Raw genomic sequence first — 22,267 nt, forward strand, 5'->3', positions numbered from 1 at the left:
CAGTTGACCCCATATTCTTGGACGTAGGACCACGCAGGTCCGCCATTCTTCTTAATCCTTTTGATTTACAATAATTTTAATCTCAATTGATTCATAATGATGTGTGGACTAACATTTCACCAAAATGTATCTTTGAGATTACTAAGTAGTAAGTAGTCCGATTCATAGATAATTTGTTATTTAACCAATTCATATATACTAGATGAAACTACTAACAGATAATTTAACTTCAGTCAAGTTTAAACCGGACTATATACTCTCTAACTGATCTAGTCAACACCGGATCATACGGATACATTTTAGGAAACGGCAACAAAAAGTGTGACCACAATTTGGCAAACACATTTTAGGCAAAACGGCAGCTAAAAGTGTGACCACAAATTGGCAAGAACCGAACCATTTTTTTTAATTTTTTTTTTTTAAGAACCGAACAGCTTATCTACTTGTTTCGTAAAGAGTAAATTGTACACGGTGCGTAGTTATCCAAAAAACCGAACCGGAGAAACACATAACACATTAAAGCCACGTCTAAGCTATATAGTCTAAACGACACATGCTAGCTCATGCAGTAAAGAAGCTGGACGCCACGTGTCACTCTCAGTCTCATCTGTTCACAGAGATCTTTGGAGTAAGAAGTCTAGAAATAGAAGTAACCTTCTTCTAAACTCGTATATATAGTTATCTAACCCAACACGCAACAAAAAGAGAAAAAGAACAGAAAAGAAAAAATAACCCTAAATTACCGGAAGGAAAAAAAAAAAGCTAAACCGAAAGCGAAAGCTTGAAATCTTGGTTTTTTCGTGGTTTCAAAGTTAACAAGTTTTTGATTACCAACACGCAAGAATAGCGTGAGATCTTGATTAATAGAGTTGTCTCAGTAACTTATAATTATTAGATTCTTCAATCTTGTGTCTGCAAATTTTCGTATATTTGAAACCAAGCAGAGATGTGTAGTTTGGCGACAAATCTTTTACTACCATCGACGATGAAACCAGTTTTTCCACAGAGACAGAGCAGTACTAGCTCACTCTGTGTTACCACTAGAAGATCCAAGATGAATAACAGATCTATTGTTCCTGTGAGTATCTCAAACACTCTGTTTTCAAAGTTTTTGTTTTGTTATTATTTTCATTATTTGTTTGATTTTGATACGTATCTATGTAAATCTATTACTAATTATGTTCAATTTTAGGAATAGTAAAAAAACTTTCGATTGGTTTAGTTTGATTACTCTGTTTTTAGGGTTTATCTCTTTACGTTACGACTTGTTTGAATCTATAATTTAATGAAGTGATGATTCGGTAATTTACAATATTTTGAATGGATAAGGTTGCAAGATTGTTTGGACCGGCGATTTTTGAAGCCTCCAAATTGAAAGTATTATTCTTAGGAGTTGATGAGAAGAAGCATCCAGCTAAGCTCCCAAGAACTTACACTCTAACTCACAGTGACATAACCGCTAAATTAACTTTAGCTATATCTCAATCCATCAACAATTCTCAGGTAATCATAAATTCTCCCCTTGTTTGCAAGGTATATAGGGTTTTTAGAGTTCAGCAATCTAGGAGACTAATGGAAAATTTTGGGTTTTGTGGGTTCCTAGTTGCAAGGCTGGGCAAATAGGTTGTTCCGGGACGAAGTTGTGGCCGAGTGGAAGAAAGTGAAAGGTAAAATGTCGCTCCACGTTCATTGCCATATTAGCGGAGGCCACTTCCTCTTGAATCTCATCGCGAAGCTTCGGTACTACATCTTTTGTAAAGAATTACCGGTGGTAAGTTTGCGCAATCGACTTTATGGTAATAGTCTAGTGGTTAATGTCATGTATGAGTTTTGCCGCTATGAAATTTTGATAGGCCAGAGTACGATTCATATTCTATATGGTCTTTCACAACGTGGTGTAGTAGTAATAATAGTGACCTATATGCTATGTAACAACGTGGTCAATTAATAACAGTGACCTATATGGTATGCAACAACGTGGTCTAGTAATAATAGTGACCTATATGCTATGTAACAACGTGGCCAATTAATAACAGTGACCTATATGGTATGTAACAACGTGGTCTATTAATATTAGTGAGCTATTGCTTTATTATACTTTATAGGTATTGAAAGCTTTTGTCCACGGAGATGGAAACTTGCTAACAAGCTACCCCGAGCTACAAGAATCTCCTGTTTGGGTTTATTTTCATTCTAACATCTCGGAGTACAACAAGGTCGAATGTTGGGGCTCGCTTTGGGAGGCCACGTCACAGCACCAGCATGACGGAAATAGAACCCGTAAAAAGAATGAAACTCTACCGGAGCTACCTTGTCCTGATGAGTGCAAATGTTGCTTTCCGAGTGTTAGCACGATCCCGTGGTCTCATCGTCATTATCAACATAGCAAATCTGTAGCGGATGAGAATCTCGCGGATGGCATGTTGGGAAATTTTGGACCTAAGGCTGAGAAATCAAAATGATAGATAGCATATCAATGTGTATTTTGTTTTTATTTGGTGGTTAGGAAAGTGGGGACATGACAGTTTGTTTGTTCGGTGTAATTAAATTGGGAATAAACAATTGTATCCTAAGTCTGGTATCATAAGTTAGATACTTCTTTTGAGGTGAATAGTTGCATTAGACCCACCCACCCGCGATACATGTCTTTTGATTGTATGGTTATGAATAGTAGCATTTCGTATCAAGTCACGAGAAGACACCCTCTCATTTTATGGACAATTTTTATTATCTGTATTGCCTCTACAATTCTGAGAGAGAGAAAAGATGTGTAGTCTTATGGCAAACTTGCTTCTCCCAGCAAATTTGAAACAAGATTTTTTAGACAAAGAGAGAAGCAGCTCAATTCCTTCAACCACTAGAAGTACCATGAAGAAGAAGCAATCTATGTTTCCTGTAATAGTTTCATTCTTCTCTCTGAGAAATGTGTTCAAATCTCTGTTTCTAGAAAACTAATCGTAGTGAACATATCTACTTGTCGTATCTACATTAAATGCTAATGCTATTTTACTTTGCATCTGGCTTTTTTGTTTCTTTTGGTGTGGTGAAGGTTGCAAGATTATTCGGACAGGCGGTTTTCGAAGCTTCTAAACTGAATGTCGTGTTCTTAGGAGTTGATGAGAAGAAGCATCCCTCAAAGCTCCCAAGAACTTACACTCTCACTCACAGTGACATCAGCTCGAACTTAACTTTGGCTATCTCTCAATCTATCAATGATTCTCAGGTAACTATATATCCACCGTTTAACATATGTATACACATTCCAATTAAAGTTAAGTGTTTGAAGTTTAGAGTTTTTCGTCTGATGTATTGTTTTTTTCCCCTGGTTGTGCCAGTTGCAAGGATGGACAAACAAATTGTACCGGGACGAAGTGGTGGCCGAGTGGAGGAAGGTGAAAAGTAAAATGTCGCTTCACGTTCATTGTCACATTAGCGGCGACCATTTTCTTTTGGACCTCACTGCAAAACTTCGTTACTTCATATTTTGCAAGGAATTACCAATGGTAATTTTTTTTTAACCGAACTATAGTTACGCGATTATCGACTTCTCACCAATGGATCGATTTATGTTAGGTGTTAAATGCTTTTGTCTATGGAGATGAAGACATGTTAAACAATTACCCTGAACTGCATGAAGCTTATGTTTGGGTTTATTTCCATTCAAACATCCCCGAGTTCAACAAAGTCGAATGTTGGGGTCCGCTATGTGAGGCTACCTCGCGCGGTGATTGTAAGACTGAGACGTGTGAAGTCCTACCGGAACCTCCTTGTCTTGATAAGTGCAGCTGTTGCTTTCCGATGGACAGCACGATCTCGTGGTCTTCTCACTCTCATGGCAGCCAAGGTCATGAAGAGGATGAAGATGTAGCTACGGCCGGAGAGAATCTTGTGACTGAGCACACGTATAATCGTAGTAAAAGAGAATAGTAATACAACATAGATGTATCCTTCGACATTGGAGTAAATAATAACAAGGCGCGACTCAAACTATTTACGTCGTGTGCAAGATATCCATTAATGTATATTTTATGTTTTACGATCTTTGTGCTATAATATACTCTACAAGACTACAACTATATGTGAATCTACTCTACATGTACATGTATTTAATCCGTGTGTTGATCATTTATGAAGGCTACAACTATATGTGAATTTAACGTCGTAGATATATTAACATTTCGTATATCATTTATAAAGAATGTAAACATAAAACATCGATAGATTATTGTGGATACAAGGAGTTTTCGAAACTTTATTGCACATTATTATGTTAGGAGGAAACAAAAAAAAAACCTGAATTGATTGTACATAATTACATATATCACAATTGGAGGCATCGATACATGCAAAAACGTGAGGGAAATATTATGTGGTGAGGCAAAGACTAGTCTTTCTTTTTTTTGTCTCACCAACTGATCGATCACGACGTATGGTTTATAAGGGCTATATTAATCCAACCCTTGAAAGATTATCGGCTTAAGGGATAGATGTGGAGCCAGTATGTCTTCTATGTGGCTCTCATCCTAAAAGCCAAAATCATCTGTTCTTTGAATGCCAATTTTCCAGCTCTATTTGGGATAGTGTGACTCATAATACGGGTCTGTCAAATATCCCTCACTCTTGGGACCAAATTCTTCTCTGGCTACCTACAGTTACGTCGGCTATGATTAATTAGCTTTCCCTCTATAAAGTTTGACAAGAAAGAAAATTTTGAGTTGTGGAAAGAGCGTAACCTTCGGTATCAGCAAGGTTTGTCTCTGTCTCATGTTACCATTACTAGGAAAATCTTGCTGGTGATGAAAAACAAAGCAGTGCTCTCAAGAATTTGGTATCCAAGGCTATATTAATATAAATATACCCAAAAAACTTAAAAAATTAAGAATACACCTGTGGTTGTAAATTTTAGTTATCATGTCTCTCATCAACCAAGTTGGACAAAAATGTTCTTTACACAGTATTACAAATTCTTTAGCAATATAATAAAATAAATGCTGGATTAACATGTTCCTTTTATATGTTAGATTAACATGACAACAAAAGATGTATATATCAACAAGTTTATAAATGTATCGTGTTAAATCATATTGTATCGCAATAAGTTTTTATTTTTTGTGATAAATTCATATGTATATAGAAAAACGCATTCTATGGTGCAGCAGTCCCGTCTATTTGAATGTGTAATTCGTACATGCCTCCAATTTGTACGGAGTCAATATATATAGAAAAAAACTAAATTTACTCTCTTCGTTTCAATATGCTGTTTCTTTCTAGTTAATCCAATTTTTTAGATTTTCACATATATTATGAAACATACTAAAAGTTAGTTTACAAAGGCATTATTTTTTGTGATGCGCAATTTTTTAATTTTGAAGTTTATAATTCATCTATAAATATTGCATAGAGAAAAGAAAAAAAAAGATATTTTTTTCCAAAAAGAGGTAAAAGCAGGCGAAATAACGAATTTCACTTTTTGTATTATTTATATTAAACAAAAGTATTTAATTAAAAACACTTTGGATTTTCTATGTGAAACTTGGAAGCAATAAGCATAGATCGACATCACGCACGCTGGATTTTCTATGTCTTGGAGGCAATAAGGGGTTGATCAACATCATAATTCTAATAAATCAAAATCGTTTTGGTCCTGCAGGTTCAATACTATTTGTTACTAGGAGTCTAGGACCACACCTTAACGTGGAAATAATTGAACTTAGAATAGTAGTAAGTGAGCTTTGTCCAAAAAAAAAAGAAAAAAAAAAAGAGTAGTAAGAAAATATTAGTTGGTGGTCCTTATAACATTTAACTCTGGGCAAGGAGAAATCTACATCTTCCATTCTCCTTGCTGTAGATAAAAGTTTCTATAAAAAATAATATGTACAGAAAAAAAGAGTTCCAATCTATACATGGAAAAATGAAAAAGAAAAAAACCCTAAAGAAACCCAGATCACACAAAAAAAAAAGCTCTCATCGTTAATATGAAACTTTAGTTGCTTCAATTAATTTTTGCATATTCATAAGAAAAGACTTCACTAAATCTCTGGGAGGTTTGGTTATTGACTTGAACCGAAGCAAAGACTTATTCAAAACATAATAAACCATTGTTAATTCAAATACTTCTGGTTTGGGATATGCCTTCGGTTAGACTTCCTCCTCGTAACCAGTTCTGCAACTCCATCAGTGCTCCTTATAACATTGGTGGTCCTTATAACATTTAACTCTGGGTAAGGAGAAATCTACATCTTACATTCTCCTTGCCGTAGATAAAAGTTTATAAAAGAAAAATCATATATACAGAAAAGAAAAAAAAAGAATTCAATCTATACATGGGAAAAAAAAAAACCTTAAGAAACCGATCACACAAAAAAAGAAGCTCTCATCGCTAATATGACATTTTAGTTGCTTCAACTAATTTTTGCATATTCATAAGGAAATGACTTCACAAAATCTCTGGGAGGTTTGGTTAGGAGGACTAAACTAATCCGGCTGTGAATTAACTTCTTCTTTTTATCACCGGAGGAGATTAGAATAAAAAAATATAATCATGTCAAGATTTCACCGGATTGTTGTTCTACCAAAAGATGATGCTCCGATTTCGCTTTCCCTGTTCTGAGATTTCGGGGAAGGGAAGACATTCCAGAATCTAAGGGTTTCATCTCCTGCTCCTGTCACAATAGTCTGCCACACAAATACAAGAAGAGTGTTTTGATGCAGAAGACAGACAACAGAATAATGAGAACACAAAAGTATGAGATTGTGTGATGAGGAAAAATAAAAAGACCAACCTGTCCATCGGGTGAGGCCGCAAGGTACAGAACGCGGAACGTGTGACCAGTGAGAGTTGCCAACTGTAAGAGTAACAGTTTTAATCATTACAGCCCAAAAATTTCGCAATGAAGAAAAAGAAACCAAAATGAAGAAGAACAAAGAATTCTTACTTTAGACATGGTTGGATATTTCCAAACGACGATTTGGTTCTGGGAATATCCGTGTGTGCTCACAAGCTCATTCACGTTCTTAGACCACATCAGATTACACACCTGCGTGTATTAAGACGACTAATTAGATATAAAACTGCGATGTGAAATGTTGGTCGTTTATTCAAAGTCAGCAGAACTGGGCTTACCTGACTATTGGTGTCTACGCAACTTAAATGAGTGTTTGTCGTCGTGTTCCAGAAACGGATACATCTATCAGCAGTGCCGCCACCGGATGCAAGAAGCCCGTAAACATGTGGTGACCAGGCAATGGCTTTCACTGCTGCGGCATGTTCACAGTATTTCAAAACCGGTTGTGTTGAATGTTGGTTCCATACAAAAAGCTGCAAAGATCCTAGAATCATTACCCATGCTTATAAAGATTTGTTTGTTTCAGACACAAAATGAAGATGTATATTTACCTTATTGTCATTTCCGCCTGATGCTAACTCGCGATTGTCAAAAGACCATTTGAGTCCACATACTTCGGATTTGTGACCTTTTAGCTTACTGACATGATCTTCTTGAGACCTTATGTCCCTGTGAAGTATACTTTTGTCTCTACTACCAGAAGACAGAAGTGATGAGCTCCATGCCAAGGCTCCAACTCTTAGACGATGACCTTCCATTATTCTTATGCTCTTGCATCGTACCGCATCCCAAATCTAGTAACAGAAAGCAGTAAGGGTAAGTTCTCCACAGAAGGACCATGACTTCTTCCATCTAAAGACAAATATCCATCTTAACCATCTAGGATCAAGTTAATGCAGCCAATATGATTCGATGAACTAAGCTAGTTAGTGCATTCCTAATAAACAACATTTAGAGAAGCAAAATCCTCAAGGACTAATCCCATTGTTTAATTCAGCCTAGTATCCCGTATAGATCCCTTCCAGAATAAAGAAGTCAAAAGGTAATGTATATACAAGCGTGTATAGACTTAAATAATCAAATGTGTCTTGATTATATCTAACCTGTACTTTTCCGCTACTAGTTCCAATCGCCAAATATGTTCCACGTAGTGACCAACCCACAGAGCAAACACTGTCATCGACCCCAAGGTCGCATAACTTAGTTACCTGCATATAGAAGAAAGAGATTCACACCACAAAAGACAAGAATGAAGCAGAAGTTACAAATTAGAAAGAAAAAGAAAAGGAAAAAAATCAACTCACCTTGCTACTACAAGCATTCCACAAATACACGCAGTTACCTAATCCTACTGCAAGAACATTTTGTGCGGACCAATCTACGAGATTCAAGTAAAAATCATCTTGTAGAGCCGGCGCATCCAATACCTAACAACAACAAGAAGCCTCAACTCTCATCAACAGGGCAGATGAAACATAAAGGACAAACATTGCTAATCAAACTGAATAAAGAGTAGACACTACGTTTCCCTAAACAAACAATCCAGTCCCCACTATCCAACAACTTCACAAAGATCTCAAGAGTCTCATACTACTCAATTCCAGACAAAATGATGAAATGTGGCAAACACAATCAAGAAACAAAAGTCTCAAAAACCTGAAATCCACCGAACAATACATAAATCCATCCAAGAAATCACAATCTAAAAACCCTAAATTCAACCCACAAACCCTAGAAACCCTAAGAAACCCCCAAAGTACAAAAAAAGAAGAAGCAAACAGTTACCTTATAAGGAGACCTAAGAATCTTCCTCGGCGACTTAACAGGACTAGGGCTAACACCAGGAGGAGCATCATCAGAACCAAAAGGCGAATACAAGTCCAAAGACCTCTGCGTCTCCGTCTTAAACCTAAAAATATTCCGCGACGGAGAAAACCCATTAACGACATCGCTTTTCTCCGGCGTCACCGGACCAAAAAGCGCCGTTTTCAAAAGACTCGCGTATGAACCAGCCGCGTCTTCTTTCCCGTCCTTCTTCTTCGGCGAAGAAGATGCGAGATCGAAAAGAGCGAAATTGGAACCAGATCTACTGGGGATAAACCTATCTGAGTAAATAGGCTTCGAAGGGGAGTGGTAATGGTTTGAATCGATTAAACGGTTGATTCGAGACTCGAGTGAGACCGTCGGTCGATTCATCGACGGTGGAAGATTCAGCTGAGAATCTATCTTCTTCTCCGGTGTTGATTCATCTTCTTCCATGGCTGATTTGAATCTCTTACTGTTTCTTTCCTCCAGATTTGCGATTTTGGGTTGAGAAAATAAAAAAAAATGAAACCTTTCTGTTTTTTTTCTTTCTTCACTAAAGCTTTTTTTTTTTTTTTCTTTCCCGGGAAAATTGTTGAGGGAAACAGAAAACGTCAAGTGAAATGGTGCGAAAATAAGGGGCAGATCAGGTGTGGTAGGGTTTATCGTAGTTTTAGACTATCATCTTTGTCTGTTGTCTTATTGGACCTTTTAGTTGGGCTTTAATCTCGTTTCAATAAGCTTTGGCCCAATAATTACGTAGGATTTTTTTTTTCATTGAATTACGCAGGATTTAATCTACTTCTATTCAAAAGTACATTGTTTTGGTCATTATCATTCTTATCCTTTTTTTTTTTTTTTTTAATTTAATGACTATTTTACACATATATGAAAAATATTTAAGTCAACAGATAGAAAAAATGAATTTTCCCACCAAAAAAACTTTTCTCAAAAATTTTCCTGCAAAAAAAATTATAAAGGGTTTAATAAGGCTTTAATCAGATTTTTAAAAGATTTATAACGTTTTATAAAACATTTAGAAAGTTTTAATAAGTAGAAAAATTATAAAAACATTACAAAAACTCACAAAACTTTATAAAAACTTTATAAAAGCCATATATAACATAGCGATTACCTGGTTAATGGCTTTAAAAAAAAAAAAACTTTCTCTAACTGTTTTATTTTTAGATATAGATAGTTTAGTTTATGTTATGAAACATAATACTGAAAATAATGATAGATATGATTATTTTACAAAAATGTGATGTTGTATAAAGTGTCAAAGTGGTTGCTTATTGATATTTTGAATACTCTTCAACAAAATGACATCTATCTACCTTTTTTGTAAAGTCTACGCCCACTAACATAAGAGCATGTGTAGTAGGGGAACTCCTCTAAGTCTCTCAAATATATTGTTTTGAAAAGATTTAAATTTCTTTTTATGTTTGGTTACAAATTAAAATTAGAAAAAAATGAAAAACCAATCATAAAAAGACATGTGTGAGATGAATCTCTAAAAAAGTTCTCGAAGTCTCTCCAATGAGACATTCGCTTTTTTCTCTTTCATTATTTTCATTATTTTATAATTTTTTTGTGAGTGAGAGACTCACTCTAACAGCATGTCCACTGGGAATGCTTTAAGGGTTGCTTTATATTTTTGTACCTTAAAAATAAATCAAAAACCTCCAAAATAGATCATTTCTCGCAGAATCGTTTCTCAATAAAGGATCGGAAGCAACGCTCCAGACACACAACGTGTCAAATTTTGGTTGGTTTATGTGTAAATAGAAAACATAATTTTTTTTCCATTTTTTGCTTTCAATATTTCTCTCTCTTCTCTCTCGACAGAACTGACTACAGAATCAATCGATTCATCCGCCGCAGGTGCAAGGCTATCACCATCCACAGATGGTCGAAGAAGTTCAAACCCTTTGGATTGGTGATTTGCAGTGTTGGGTTGACTAGAATTACCTCACTTCCTACTTCTCCCAAACCGGCGAGGTAACACCTCTTAATCTCTCTGGTTCCTCAGAGCCTCCTTATAATTATTTGGTTTCATCTTAACGATCTTGATACACACAAATCTTTGCTCTGCTTATCATCTCTTCTCGATTTAGACAGGTTTAAAGGTCTTTGCTTTTGTTTTGGTTCAATTATGATTTTGTTATGTTGTGTTCTCCTTCTTCCATGTTATTCAATTGCATAATACATTACAAATTTTATTTGAAACTCTCTTTGATGTTTTGATTCATACTTCGTAATTGACTAATTGTTTTGACCAGTTTACTGGATTTGGTAGTTTGCTGGCTTAATCTGTTATGTGTATCCGTATAGAAGATAAATTTGCGATTGAATTAACTTCTTTTAAAGGAGTGCTTCTGGCTTCGTGATCTGGTCTAATGACAAGCTGGTTTTGTGAATTGTAATAGCCATTGTTTTGTTTTCAAGAGTCTGATCCCATTTGTGACACCCTGATTCCAGAAACTTGTGGAAAGGTTTAAAATAATTGATTTGGCCACCTATGTCACCAAAGTGCACTTATCTTTTCGGTCAGAGTTAAGCGTGCTTGAGCTGGAGCAGTCTTAGGATGGGTGACCTTCTGGGAAGTGATTGTCGAAACTGTGTGAGTGAGGACAAAACACAGAGAAAGATCATGTGGTTATTTATAGGGACGGTAACAAGTCTTTAAAGCCTCCCGGACGTAACAAACCGATCGTCGGACATGGATAAGCTCATGGGCCTAGTGAGAGGATGTGAGGCCCATTAAGGAAGGTGGGTCCATGGACTGGGAGTGGACATGGGGCCCACTAAGAGGTGGCGGTCGGGGCGTTACAAGTTGTAACATCCGCGAACCAAAATCCTAGTTTGGGAGGTGTATCGACCGATTCACTATGTGCTTCGGTCGATGCAAGGTTGGTTTTTACGGATGAGTTTAAGTTAAACGTTGCGTTTTGGGGTTAGGGAAAACCCTGAAATTGCTTATAAAAGCAGAAACTTGTGGGTTTGGCCGAGTATGGCCGTTTCTGAGAAAAACAGAAGAGAGAAAGAAGTTCTTAAGCTTTTGGGTCAGTTTTTGGGAGATTCATAGCTTTTCTTGCGAGATCTGAGGATAGGAATGTTGTAGGAGCTTGCTAGGAGTGTAGATCTGCTTGTTTAAGGGTCAGAATCTTCTTAGCAAAGGTGAGTGCATGACCATCGCTTATCTAAACTTGAGATTTTTCTGATTTGCTTGTTTTTATGTGTTATTTGGCTTGTTAGAATGTTGTTGAGTCGCAAGAGGTTTTGGGAAGCTTCTTTGTGGCATTGGATTGTGTTTTAGTGGTTTAGGGACGAAGATCCGGCAAGGAGTTTCGGAGAAAAACGATGCTCGGCATATGCGTCGATCGATGCACTCTGTGCCTCGATCGATGAAATGCGAGGACGGCGCGAATTGACCTAGGAGCATCAGTCAATGCCATGTGGAGGTGTCAGTCGATGCGATTAGGGATTTCGTGAAATGTTGAGCATGCATCAGTCAATGCAGTGTTGGTGTCGGTCGATGCAGGTCACCTTGTATCGGTCGATGCAGGTCACCTTGTATCGGTCGATGCAAGGTTGTGTCGGTCGATGCAGCCCCAGTTGGTGTCGGTCGATGCAATTTTCCTGGTTTGTTGTTTGTTTGTTGGTTGTTGTTTGATGGTTAGAGATATCTCAAATGCTTGTGTGTAGAGCCCAGTAGATGAGAGGATTGCCTCACTGAGTGTTTATAAATTACTCACACATCTCATATGTGTTGTGGTGCAGGTAAAGGCAAAGTGTGATCATGGAATCAAGGCGATGAAGAGGAGGATATTCTAGTGTCTTGTTGATTGTGGTCTAACTTCTATTAGGTTGTTAGAGATGAGTATTAGAGCATTGCTAGGTTGCTGGTTTAATGTTTTATGTTGCTGATTAGTTGGTTTATTATTGATATTGGATTATTTAATTAATGGTATCTTTTGTTTATGTTCCGCTGTTTGGTTTGAATGTGGTTAGGTGGCTAGTGGGTATGAGACCACTAGTTAATTTTTATATTAACATTATTATTATTTTTTTAAAATGAGTCGGGTCGTTTCAGTTTGGTATCAGTGTGGATCCTAGACGAGTGTGGAGTCGAGTGGGCTCACACCGTCGGGATGACGGTCTTGGTGTGCAACGAGGACGTTGGCTATTAGTGGGGGTGAATTGTGACACCCAGATTTCAGATACTTGCGGAGAGGTTTAAAAAAATTGGCTACCTATGTCACCAAAGTGCACTTATCTTTTCGGTCAAGGGGCCTGAGAGAACTCTAGAGTTAAGCGTGCTTGAGCTGGAGTAGTCTCATGATGGGTGACTTTCTGGGAAGTGACTGTCGGAACTATGCGAGTGAGAACAAAACACAGGGAAATATCATGTGGTGATTACTGATTTGTAGGGACGGTAACAAGTCTTTAAAGCCTCCCGGACGTAGCAAACGGGTCGTCAGACATATATGGGCTCACGGGCCTAGTAAGAGGACGTGAGGCCCATTAAGGAAGGTGGGTCGATAGGCTGGGAATGGACATGGGGCTCACTAAGAGGTGGCGGTCGGAGCGTTATACCACTTTTGTGTTTGATCTTTTTTGCTTGTTCTATCTGTAATTTAGCGGTTATATAATTGTGTGTTCATGAATCCCCTGAAGCATCTGCAGTATGGTAGCATAGCTTCTCCGTCTCCTCCTAAGGATAGACTCAAACTCTCTGTCTAAATCAATCTCTCTACCTTGTTGCCTGTGTCTACGACGATAGTGATGATGAAGATGATGGACATTAGTGTCATTTCCACCAACATCATCAGCAGCAGCACCATTGACCTCATCATCATTATCAACACCAAACTCTGTCCTCCTAAACCTTCTACGTCTCCGAGGATTGCTCGCACCGCTCATTTCCACGACAAACCCGCTTTGGCAAATGCTATCCGCATCTAACACTTCATTGCCTCTTGTGACAGTTCCTTCTCCTCATTTAGCAAAGAGAATGGAGTCATGGAGAACAAACTAAAAGAGAACTCTTTGATGCTCTTCGTCAAGAACTCGAGTAAAGTTTTCTCCTTTACATATCTCAACTCTTATACTTAGGTTCTGGATTAGTTTAGTTGCAACCTACTTTTAGAGCTGGATGAATACTATAAAACATTCAGAATCGGTAATGATCTTAATTCCTTGGAGGTGTAATTATCGATCTTGTTATGTGTTACATTCTAATTATAGGTAATATGAGTAGTTCAATCTTGATAAGAAGCTGTGTCTTCTTGTACATAGTTCCTGAAAACTGAACCTTGATATAGTTTTGATACAATTAAAGGTTTACAAACAATTCAAAAACTTGCAATTGTTTTTAAAAAATTGAATTATGATGATTAAGCAACTTTGATATGATTTCTTTATTGAAGGGTGATTTTTTTTTAAATTGTTGGTGGGTTGCTTTGATTAGTTTAATATTAATTATATGATTAGTTTAATTTTGAGCAACTTAGATGGGTTTCTCTAGTAGATATGGTTTAACTGTTTTTCATTTCTCATCTCATTCCTTATTCTTTTCATTTGGTATGTGAAAATAACCTATATATATATACATATATATATACATATATATATATATATATATATATATATATATATATATTCATTTCTATTTATATTTCATGAAACTCGATCCATTTTTCTGTGTAGAGAAAGCTGCGATTAGCTGGCTCTCAATGCTAATCTCTCAATGCTAATCACTCCTATAGACTTTATTGTTTTTGTCAAAATCATAAAAAACCGAATGTATTTTTAATTTTATTATATTTACCATCTTTTCGAAACTCTTTAAAGTTGTAAACTATTTTGTAAATGTGTACAATTAAGTTACTTAAAATCTGAAATGTTTTTATAAATTATTTTAAAATATTTTTATTATTTGTTTTAGGTAATGATGTGTTTTGTTTTTAAAAATGATTACCACTTAAGATTTGTAATGATGGAAGTATATTAAAATGTTAATATACATGATACCCAAGTTTGCGGAAGGTTTAAAAGAATCGATTTGGCCACCTATGTCATCAAAGTACACTTATCTTTACAGTCAAAAGTATTGAAAGAACTCCATAGTTAAACGTGCTTATGCTGGAGTAGTTTTTTGATGGCTGACATTCGGGGAAGTGACTGTTGGAACTGTTCAAGTGAGGACAAAAACACAAGAAAAGATCAAGTGGTGATTTTTAGGATCGGTAAACAAGTCTTTAAAGCTTTCTAGACATTGTAAATTGGCAATCAGATATGAATGGGTCAACGTGCCAAGAGTGGACGTGAAGGCCACTAAGAGAGGTGGGCCCATGAATTAGTAGTGGAAAAGGGGCCCACTAAGAGGCAGCAGTCGGAGTGTTACAAGTGGTATAACACCAAATCCAGGCGAGTGTGGAGTCGAGTGGGCTAACACCGTCTGGGTTGACGGTCTTCAACGAGAATGTTGTGATCTATTAAATGGGGGGGGGGTGAATTGTGACACCTTGGTTTTCAGAGAGGTTTAGAAGAATTGATTTGGTCACCTATGTCACCAAAGTGTACTTATATTTTCTGTCAAATATCCTGAGAGAACTCTACAATTAAGCGTGCTTATGCTGGGGTAGATTTAGCAGTGTTCAAGAAAGCGCTAGGCGCCAAGTGGGCGATAATCTAATGCCTAGCACCTATAACGCCTTATCGGAATCTAGACGATTTTAGGCTGTTGACGCGTTTACACCATAAACCATTATAAATATAATATAATATACATAACGGTACCAAAATATGTTTAAGAATAAGAAAAATATTAAATCATAATAAAATAGATAAAACATAATTTTCATTCATTTCAAATAATATATTAAAATTTTTTAATTATTTTTATAGAAGTACACCTTATAAATTTTAAATTTTGGCAATTAAAATTTGAAAAATACACTAAAATGACGATACTACAATTTTAGGCGGTCATCTAAGCAGCGCTATAGCGCGTAGCGCCTAGCGCCTAGATGGGACGGAGGCGGACACCTAGAACGCTTTTTAGAACACTGATTTTATGGTGGGTGATTTTCTACGAAGTGACTGTCGGAATTGTGTGAATGAGGACAAAACACATGGAAATATCATGTGGTGATATATAGGGTTGGTAAACAAGTCTTTAAAGCTTCCCGGACGTAGCAAACCGGCCATCAATATGAGTGGACTCACGGGCCGAGAGTGATGGGCCCATGAACTGGGCCCACTAAAAAGTGGTGATCGGGGAGTTACATTATATTTTTCGTCAAATTATATTTATTAATTTTGAAGTCAAATTACATTGTCTTACTCTTCTGATAGAGAAACGACATGCAAAGTGAAACAGCCTGACCCCTTTTTCAGCCGCCTGCTGGTGTCGGTCGACATTGGTCACATGATGTTGACCGACACCCCACCTCGAAGACTCAAAGATCCTAGCAGTGTCGACTGACACCTCCACATGGTGTCAATTGACACTTGCTAAAGCAATCATGCCGTCAACATCTTGGTGCCGACCGGCACCCACCTGGTGTCCTACTGGACTCTCATCAAAAGAATCTTCTTCTACCAAAGTTCCTTGATCATTTTCTCGAGAATCCTCAGCAGTCTTGCCTCAAGAATCATGTTGGGCTGAAGATTTGCAGGAATCTTAGCCAACAACTCTTCATCCATATGAAGACACTTCCCCAACATCAACTCATTGAGCACCTTGTGGAACAAATGCATAACCTCAGGAAACTCTAGCCTATATGCAACCGGTCCCACATGCTCAACAATCCTGAAAGGACCCATGTACCTTGGAGTCAACTTAGTCTATCAGATAGACATGTTCGGACCCCGCAATATAGCCATCTTGAGGTACACCCTGTGATAATAGGTTTTTCCACCAGGGTATAAATTTTCTATGCAGTTGTAGTCCAAGTGCCCAACTTTGCATGAAAAGCCTTCCAGATCGCCGAAGTGAACTTGAAATCTCTATCTGACATTATGCTCACAGGCACACCATCCAACTTCACTATCTCCTTCACATATTTCTTAGCCAAAACTGCCACTCCATCAATCTTCTTAATGGCTAAACAAACTTGGTGAAATGATCCACAATCACCTAAATAGCACACATAGTCCGCAATATAAGCAAACCAATCAGGAATTCTATCGTGATCATCTCCCACTACCACTCTGGTATCATACCTCGTGACCTAGTTAGCGACATCCCTTTTCATCCAAACCCAGTGATAGGACTGTTTCAGGTCATGGTACATCTTAGTCGCTCCTGGATGAACATAGAATTTGCTCGAATGAGCCTTTGTTAGAATCTTCTACCTCATACCCTCATCCTTGGGCATACAAACCCGATCATGCACAAGGATAATCCTATTAGCATAGACCTGATACTCCAAACCTTTGAAACTACCCGACCCGTTTTTTTAATTATTATTTAGCATTCAATAACAGCGGATAACACAAAACAGTTCCAATAAACCAATAACAGAAAACACATGTGTTGATAACACTGTTATCAAATTTCCTCAATTTGGTTCACGGGTGTTATAATTCTCCTCCACCAGCATAAATTATTCCTCGAATCTAGCACCAATACCCACAGTCAAGGATCTTTCGTGCAACCAGCACTCTGGCCTGTACATCCTCTGACTAATTATGAGGACTCTATCTGGCTAATAACCTGCGTCTCTGATATTATACGCTCTCAACTCATCCATCTCCCTTGCTCTCGCCACAAAGCCACAAAGACGTCACAAAAGACCCTAAACACGCCACAAAGACCACAGGAACGTCCCGCATGACTGCCACCAAGGCCACAAAAATGCTCAAAAGGACCACCACAAAACGCCACAAACGCCACCGGGACCGCCACCATGGTATCTGGCTTCACTAAGACAACCACCAAGGTATTCAGCATCACAAAGACCACTACCCCTGACAGGCATCACCAAGAACTCTGTCACCAAGACCACCGTCAGGGTACAAAACTTCACTAAGAACACTACCAATGACAAGTGTAACCAAGATCTTTGTCACTAAGACCACCGTCAGGGTACAAAACGTCACTAAGACCCCTATCAAGGCACAAGCGTCAACAAGACCACTCAATGCCACGATGCAAAAAGTCACTAAGACCGCCACCCAGGCACTCATCTCGCATGATCACCACAAAGATCACCACACTTCCCATAAAGCTTTCTATTTTTAGAAATTTTTTTATTTATGGAAACTTTCTATTTATCGGAGCTTTCCGTTTATAGAAAACTGAGCTATTTCCTTTTTCATGACAACAGTTGATGTGACCCGAGGACACGGTCACGGTACGATCGCGGTACGGACGCGGCTTGAGCTCCCGGTCAACTTTCAGTCGGTGAAACTTTCCTCGGGCGAGGTTCTGGGCTTCGGATCTAGGAGAGAATCAAACGAGGGAAACGGAGTTTGAAGGAATTCAAACGAGCCGTTCGGGAGATACGTCGAGAAACCACGAACGGTTCAATCGGACAATACGGATGCGGAACGAGCGGGTGGACGTCTACGAGGGGAAACGATAGCAGGGATGATTTGAAGTGATTCGTGGGGAACTCGAGAACTGATGAAAGAGGACTCGAGCTTAGGAAGAGGACAGATGGAAACGAAGTGAGGGGAAATACGGATGGATCGAATGACGACACAAGAGGTTTGGCTCTCCTCTTGATACGGTCTCTAACAAGGGCGAACCCGGTTCGCGGCTTGTTAGGGTTTTCTCAAGGTTCAATCCCGAATTGAAGAAAGAGAAGAGTGAGACAAGTTTCAAGAATCTCTCTTGAGGAAAAGTTTTATTTTCATACAAGTCTAAGGAGGAACAAGGGCTTAAGGAGAGTTTAAATAGCTAGGTCTAGATAGGAGCTTAAGGACACGCATATTCATCTTGATCCACACATCGTCCTTTTGACGTGTCCCTTTTACAAAGAGAACACATCGCCACCTTTTGACTAACACGCTTAGCCACAAACACTCTCCAACGTTCACAAACATAGGATCAAAAGAGAATATTCTCAAGTTCAAAATTAAACCAAAAATAAGAGGGAAAGAGAGATAACCACCTTGGCCTTGCGCGTGAAGCAACATAGCCTTTAGGCGTTTTGCGTTTAGCTCCATGCCTCGTTAAAACCTTCTCCGGTAAACCCATTGGGACAAACCCGGAGTGAGGAAAAAGAGTACACTTCCTCGCTTAACGACTTGACCGTCTTCACTCTTGGGTAAGAGTGAAGACTAAGCGGACTGAGCCTTCGGAGTCTACGTGGGGTGGCTGGTGTTGGACGTAGGTTCGGACAAATAGGTTGAGCCGCTGTTTGGCCGCCTTTGCTGAGCTCTTGGAACGTGTGGTGGCTCCGGGAAGGATCGTAGGAGCCTTGGCCGCGTCTGAAGAGGTTTCCCTGGTCGCGTCCGATGCGTCTTGGTCAGGCGTCTCGGTCACGTCTGGCGTGTCTTGGTCTTCTTGGCTGAGGTCGCGTCCTGCGATCATATCATTCCCTCCCCCTTGAAAAGGTTTTGTCTCCAAAACATCTTCGTCTTCACCTACATCAAACGGAACGAGGTCAGTGACATTGAATGAGGTGGACGTACCAAACTCACCTGGACGCTCAAGTCGGTAGGCGTTGTCGTTGATCTTCTCGACGACTCGGAATGGGCCGTCTCCTCGCGGGCTAAGCTTGTCCTTGCGTTTCTGCTGGAACCTCTCCGGCCTTAAGTGTAACCAGACCCAATCACGAGGCTTGAACAGCATCGGTTTACGTCCTCGGTTGAGAAAGCGTGCATACTGCTCGTTCCTTCGCTCTATGTTGGCTCGGACCTCCTCGTGCAAAGCCTTGTCCATTTCTGCTCGTGCGACTCCGTCTTGATTCTCGGCTTCATTTGGCAGAATAGGGAGGAGATCCAGGGGCGTCAAAGGCTTGAACCCGTATGCGACCTCAAACGGCGACCTTTTTGTGGCTGAATGCACCGCAACAGGTAGGAGGTCCACTAAGCTTCTCACTAAAGTACGCCACCGGTTTGCCTCCTTGAGTCAGGACAGCTCCGACCCCGACTCCCGACGCATCGCACTCGACTTTAAAAGTTTTGTTGAAGTCGGGCAATGTAAGCAAGGGTGCTTGCGTGAGGCGTTTCTTGAGCTCAGTGAACACCTTGTCTTGTTCCTCTCCCCATCGAAACTCGCTGTTCTTCTTGATCACGGAGGTGAGAGGCGCGGCGATCGTACTGAAATCTCGCACAAACCTCCGGTAAAAGCTGGCTAGGCCGTGGAACGACCGAACCTGAGTGATGTTCGTTGGCGTGGGCCACTCCTCTATTGCGCGTATCTTTTCTCCATCGACCTTGAGGCCCTGCGAACTCACAACAAAGCCTAAAAAGACCAATTCATTAGCAGCAAACACGCACTTTTTCAAGTTTGCGTAGAGTTGCTCTTCGCGGAGAGTAAACAAGACAGCCTCTAGGTGTTTAACATGATCAGTCAAGCTAGCGCTATATACCAATATATCATCAAAATAAACCACTACGAATTTATTGATAAACGACCTCAAAACATGGTTCATAAGACGCATAAAGGTAGAGGGGGCGTTAGAAAGACCGAATGGCATTACCAGCCATTCGTACAAACCCTGTTTTGTCTTGAAAGCCGTTTTCCACTCGTCACCCTCCTTCATCCGAACTTGATGGTAACCGCTCTTCAAATCGATCTTTGAGAAGACACTGGTGCCGCTAAGCTCGTCTAGCATGTCATCGAGGCGTGGAATGGGGTGGCGGTATTTGATGGTGATGTTGTTGACGGCTCGACAGTCAATGCACATCCTCCATGATCCGTCTTTCTTCGGGACTAGGAGCACTGGTAAGACACACAGACTCAAACTCTCTCGGACGTAACCTTGCGCCATGAGCTCTTTAACTTGTCGCTCAAGCTCTATCGCCTCTTCGGGGTTGACACGGTAAGCTGGCCGGTTGGGAAGCTGCGCTCCTGGAACTAGATCGATCTGATGCTCGATGCCTCTGATCGGTGGTAGGCCTTCGGGAAGTTCTTCGGGGAACACATCGGCGAATCGCTTGAGGACGCCGCGTATGACCTCCGGTAAGGCCTCTAGTGAACCATCAAGACCTGAAAGCAATGCATCTCGAAACAGCATCAAAATCACTTGGGCTGAGTCCTTAAGGGACTTTCTAAGATCACCATACTGAATCAGGAAATTCTTTTTATCGTTCGAGTCTTTAGACAACTTGTCTTGCATTTCATGTACTTGCGTGGGGCTCAAGGGTTTCAAGCAAATATGTTTGTTATCATGAACGAAAAAGTATTGGTTAGTATGGCCGCAGTGTGTGGTGCGCTTATCAAACTGCCATGGGCGCCCCAATAAGAGGTGGCTAGCTTGCATAGGCACCACGTCACAAAGGACTTGATCCTTATACGGACCGATACTGAATGGGACCGTGACTTGTTCCTTTACTTGGATCACGGTCTTATCATTTAACCATCTCAAGCGATAAGGTCGGGGGTGGTTTGTGGTTTCAAGAGAAAGATTCTTGACAAGACTGGAACTTGCCACGTTAGTGCAAGAACCTCCATCTATGATCAAGCCACAAATGCGACCACTTACAGTGCATCTCGTGTGGAAAATGTTGTCATGTTGGTTGGCATCATCCGTGGCTACACCGGCGTTCAGGATGCGGCGTATCATAAGCAGTTCTCCGACCTCGGGTTCCGCAACAGCTTCTTCCAGCTCGGTTTCTCCTTGCACCATTTCTTCGGTGGCCTCATCGTCGGACTCGATCTCGCCAGCCTCGGTTAGTATCATCGTCCGTGCATTCGGACAATCACGAGCGTAATGGCCTCTCCCTTGACACTTGAAACATACAATGTCGCGGCTCCGGACGTCGGTGGTGTTGCGTCGCGGATCTTGGCGCTCATTGGTGGCCGGCTCCCTAGGTTTGAATCTCGAGTCTGCGCTGGTCGCCTTTGGTTTTTCCGGCAATCGGTTTGATGGCGACGCGTTAGGAGTCCAATTGGTAGTCCCTTGAGTTCGGCCACGAGGCGCAGAGGCGCCCTTCTTCTTGATTTGATTTTCAATTTGCACCGAGAGATGCAATAACTCCTCGAAAGTTTGATAGGGTTGGCGCTCAACCTTGCGTGCAATGCGTTCTTGCAATCCGCACGGAACCGGTTGCGCAAGTGTTCAAACTCTTCGTAATACTCCTCCACGTTCCGTGCGCCTTGCGTTAGTCGCCGAAACTTCTTCTGGAGCTCGCGGTGGTAGTAGGGAGGCACGTAGCGCCTTCGCATCTCTGCTTTCAAGACCTCCCAAACAGTGATAGGTCGGTCGCTGTTGCGTCGTTGTTCAGCTTCCAGTCGATCCCACCAGGTAAGGGCGTGATCGGTGAATTGTGCCACCGCATATTAGACCTTTCGTAACTCCGGATAGGCATGGCACGAGTATAAGTGGTCCATGCGACTTTCCCATTCAAGATAGGCCTCGGGGTCTGACTTGCCTGCGAACGTTGGTGGGACCATCTTGTGGTTCGGCTCGTAACGTCTCGGGCCTTCGTCGTCT

General features: G+C 40.1%; 3 protein-coding genes across 3 annotated transcripts; 2 read left to right on the top strand and 1 right to left on the bottom strand.

The window, feature by feature from the left end:
• The first annotated feature begins 670 nt into the window (after positions 1–670).
• LOC104718066 (magnesium dechelatase SGR2, chloroplastic) lies at positions 671–2,611 on the top strand. The gene is made up of 4 exons (XM_010435745.3): positions 671–1,078; positions 1,330–1,503; positions 1,604–1,771; positions 2,106–2,611. Exons 1-4 carry the CDS (start codon positions 947–949, stop codon positions 2,460–2,462), a joined length of 831 nt encoding a protein of 276 aa, XP_010434047.2. The 5' UTR covers positions 671–946; the 3' UTR covers positions 2,463–2,611.
• Positions 2,572–4,125, top strand: LOC104718062 (magnesium dechelatase SGR1, chloroplastic). The gene is made up of 4 exons (XM_010435733.3): positions 2,572–2,895; positions 3,050–3,223; positions 3,336–3,503; positions 3,574–4,125. The coding sequence occupies exons 1-4, from the start codon at positions 2,767–2,769 to the stop codon at positions 3,925–3,927; spliced, it is 825 nt and encodes a 274-aa protein (XP_010434035.2). The 5' UTR covers positions 2,572–2,766; the 3' UTR covers positions 3,928–4,125.
• A 2,142-nt stretch (positions 4,126–6,267) lies between these two features.
• LOC104718057 (protein FIZZY-RELATED 1-like) lies at positions 6,268–9,249 on the bottom strand. Its single transcript, XM_010435718.2, has 8 exons — positions 8,631–9,249; positions 8,150–8,272; positions 7,949–8,053; positions 7,397–7,639; positions 7,124–7,318; positions 6,936–7,037; positions 6,783–6,845; positions 6,268–6,675 (listed from the first exon to the last, which is right to left on the bottom strand). The coding sequence occupies exons 1-8, from the start codon at positions 9,102–9,104 to the stop codon at positions 6,553–6,555; spliced, it is 1,428 nt and encodes a 475-aa protein (XP_010434020.2). The 5' UTR covers positions 9,105–9,249; the 3' UTR covers positions 6,268–6,552.
• Positions 9,250–22,267: the final 13,018 nt, after the last annotated feature.

The sequence above is a fragment of the Camelina sativa genome, chromosome 2 (genome assembly GCF_030686135.1).
Source record: "Camelina sativa cultivar CO46 ecotype springtype chromosome 2, ASM3068613v1".
Classification (NCBI taxonomy): Eukaryota; Viridiplantae; Streptophyta; class Magnoliopsida; order Brassicales; family Brassicaceae; genus Camelina; species Camelina sativa.